This window comes from Nicotiana sylvestris, chromosome 10, assembly GCF_000393655.2.
Source record: "Nicotiana sylvestris chromosome 10, ASM39365v2, whole genome shotgun sequence".
Lineage (NCBI taxonomy): Eukaryota > Viridiplantae > Streptophyta > Magnoliopsida > Solanales > Solanaceae > Nicotiana > Nicotiana sylvestris.
This window is the reverse complement of record NC_091066.1, coordinates 13,936,131-13,938,704: the sequence shown is the minus strand read 5'-3', so window position 1 is coordinate 13,938,704 and position 2,574 is coordinate 13,936,131. Positions and strand designations below refer to the sequence as shown.

Genomic DNA, 2,574 nt, shown 5'->3' with positions numbered 1-2,574 from the left:
AACTTTACCATTAATCCATAATTCTCATCTGATTTTTCTAGGGTGACTTAATACCTAAAACTCTATTCAAAGATCGTACAAGGACATCTATAAATTGGATAAAGGAAGTCCAAAATGGAGTGCTTTGAATGTTGAAATTGAATGAGTGGACTTGCTGACTGAACTCTAAAGTCCCCCTTCATTTTTCCTACAAATACCATCTAAAATTTCACTATACCAACACGCTCAATAACTTTCTCAACTGAAAAACTTTATCTTTTAGCTCAAATTAATTAATCTTCTCATTTATTTTAGGCAAAAATATTTATGGGTGTTACCACGTATACACAAGAAATTGCAACTCTAGTTGATCCTGCTAGGGTTTTCAAGGCTTTGGTTCTTGATGCAGAAAATATAGTACCAAAGTTGATGCCAAAAGCTGTGAAAAACATTGAGATTGTTGAAGGTGATGGCGGTGCTGAAAGCATCAAGAAGATGAACTTCGTTGAAGGTTACTTTTCTTCTTAGCTTTTAAGTTTACTAATTTATTTCAAATCGAGAATCTTGATTTTCATAGTGATTAGAGAAAGAAATAAAAAATAAACTTTATTTAAGCTAAAAATTTATGGCTAATTTTTTTTAGTTTTGTTAGCCTTACAAACCTTGGAGCAACGGCAAAAATTGTGTAATCTATAAGTCACGAGTTCGACCCGTGGAATTAGCCATTGATGCTTGCATCAGGTAGGTTGCCTACATCACACCCTTTGAGGTACGGCCTTCTCTGGACCTTACGTCTTCGGGCACTGAGTTGTCTTATTAGCCTTAAAAAGTTAAAGTGGTTCTAATTAGAGATAAAATCAAGATTTAAATTTAAAGAATTAAATTTTAAGATTTTCAATATTGAACTCATTGTATATTAAAATTGTGGTTCAAATTTAATTTTTATTGAGATTTTAATAAGTTTTTACATATATATCTACATTCGGTATCGAAAATTTTGAGTTCAGATAAATCATAGCCAATAATTAAGCTGCACTCGCTCCTGGTTCTAATTTCATATGTTGTGGTGATCTTTATTCATACAATGAAGAACTCATTTATGTTAGTATTCGTTAGTGTAATAATCAACTTTTTAGATAATCACCGGCCATCATTTTATTAATGAGAAAAGGTGACAATACCTTAGCTTCCTAAAAGTGAAATATTTTCATGGCGCCTTTACGTGATGATGACATTAGTTACTGTAAATTTTATATGATATATTGAAAGGACAAAACTAAGCTGGAAGTTGAAAAGATAAATCCGATATTATAAAAGGACAAAACTAAGCTGGAAGTTGAATAGGTAAATCCGATATTATAACTTCTCCAACATCTAAAAAATAGAATAATAAACGAAATATAGTACTATTGTGCGGCTATTTCCCTCTCACGGCCGCCTCCTCAGTCAGAGTTCGTCGCATTACGCTTGTCTAGAGTAATTTACATCTCCTTTGTATGGTTTACGAGCTATTGCACAATGAGCAGGTTACCCAGTACCCAAGGGTAACAGCCGGGAATTTAAAAAAAAAAAAAGGAACATTAATTAATCTTCTTTATTTTGAAAATGGCAGGATATCCGATAAAGTACTTGAAACACAAGATCCATGTCGTCGACGACAAGAACATGGTAATAAAGTATTCATTGATCGAAGGAGAAGTTCTAGGAGAAAATCTGGAATACATTTCGTACGTTGTTAGTTTTGAGGGATCTGAAAATGGAGGCTGTATTTGCAAGACAATAAGCAACTACCATACCAAAGATGATTTTGTGGTAAAGGAAAAGGAGATTAAAGAAGGTGAAGAGAAAGCTGTGGAACTTTTCAAGGCTGTTGAAGCATATCTCCTTGCTAATCCTTCTTCCTATGCTTAATTTATAGTTTTATCAACTCTTCAAAAGTTCCAAGTTTAATTAATTTTTGGCATTTTGGCTTGAAGTTGTCTACTTTAATTATCCCGTGATTTCTTGAGGTATTATTATGAGATCATTACACAAATAGCCGGGCGGATTATTACTTTTCTTAGCTGGTATACATTGATCATATACGGTTACACATATATTATACATGGATTAGACATATTTATATATTCGCCGAATACTTTTACGCATTGAGTGAGCGGCTATTTAGGTTAATTCTTCTATTATATTCATATCATCTATATCTATATTATTATAAAAGCATGCATGAATACAATCTTGGTTTACAAGAATAACCTTATAATATTATGCATAATAACTCACAATTAAAGGGCATAACCGGAATTCTATTAGCTTTAGGAGATATATGCCTTATAATCCTATTAGCTTTAGGACATATATAATATTACACATTAGCATATGAACCTTTTACCTAAACTTAATACCTCTAGGAACACTTAGGTTTTTTATTATTATAATTATTTTTGGGACAGAGATCGTATCTCTTAGGATATACTACTTCTTAAAAAAATTATCACTAATTTAATTTGAAACGCAATATATTATTTTATTACTAATTTAACTCGAATCCATTTAGCAAAAGGAGGAGTCAAATACTTTTGTAAAAGAAGACACTAT

General features: G+C 31.7%; 1 protein-coding gene across 1 annotated transcript; it reads left to right on the top strand.

The window, feature by feature from the left end:
• Window positions 1-237: 237 nt before the first annotated feature.
• On the top strand, window positions 238-2,095 carry LOC104242108 (pathogenesis-related protein STH-2-like). The gene is made up of 2 exons (XM_009797109.2): window positions 238-490; window positions 1,592-2,095. The coding sequence occupies exons 1-2, from the start codon at window positions 307-309 to the stop codon at window positions 1,888-1,890; spliced, it is 483 nt and encodes a 160-aa protein (XP_009795411.1). The 5' UTR covers window positions 238-306; the 3' UTR covers window positions 1,891-2,095.
• The last annotated feature ends 479 nt before the right edge of the window (window positions 2,096-2,574 follow it).

What these genes read in the sequence shown, in the direction of transcription:
- LOC104242108 (XM_009797109.2), top strand. Translation starts at nt 307, where the DNA reads ATGGGTGTTACCACGTATACACAAGAAATTGCAACTCTAGTTGATCCT. An exon ending in GAAGATGAACTTCGTTGAAG is followed by an intron (nt 491 to 1,591) that starts GTTACTTTTCTT and finishes TGAAAATGGCAG; the next exon opens with GATATCCGATAAAGTACTTG.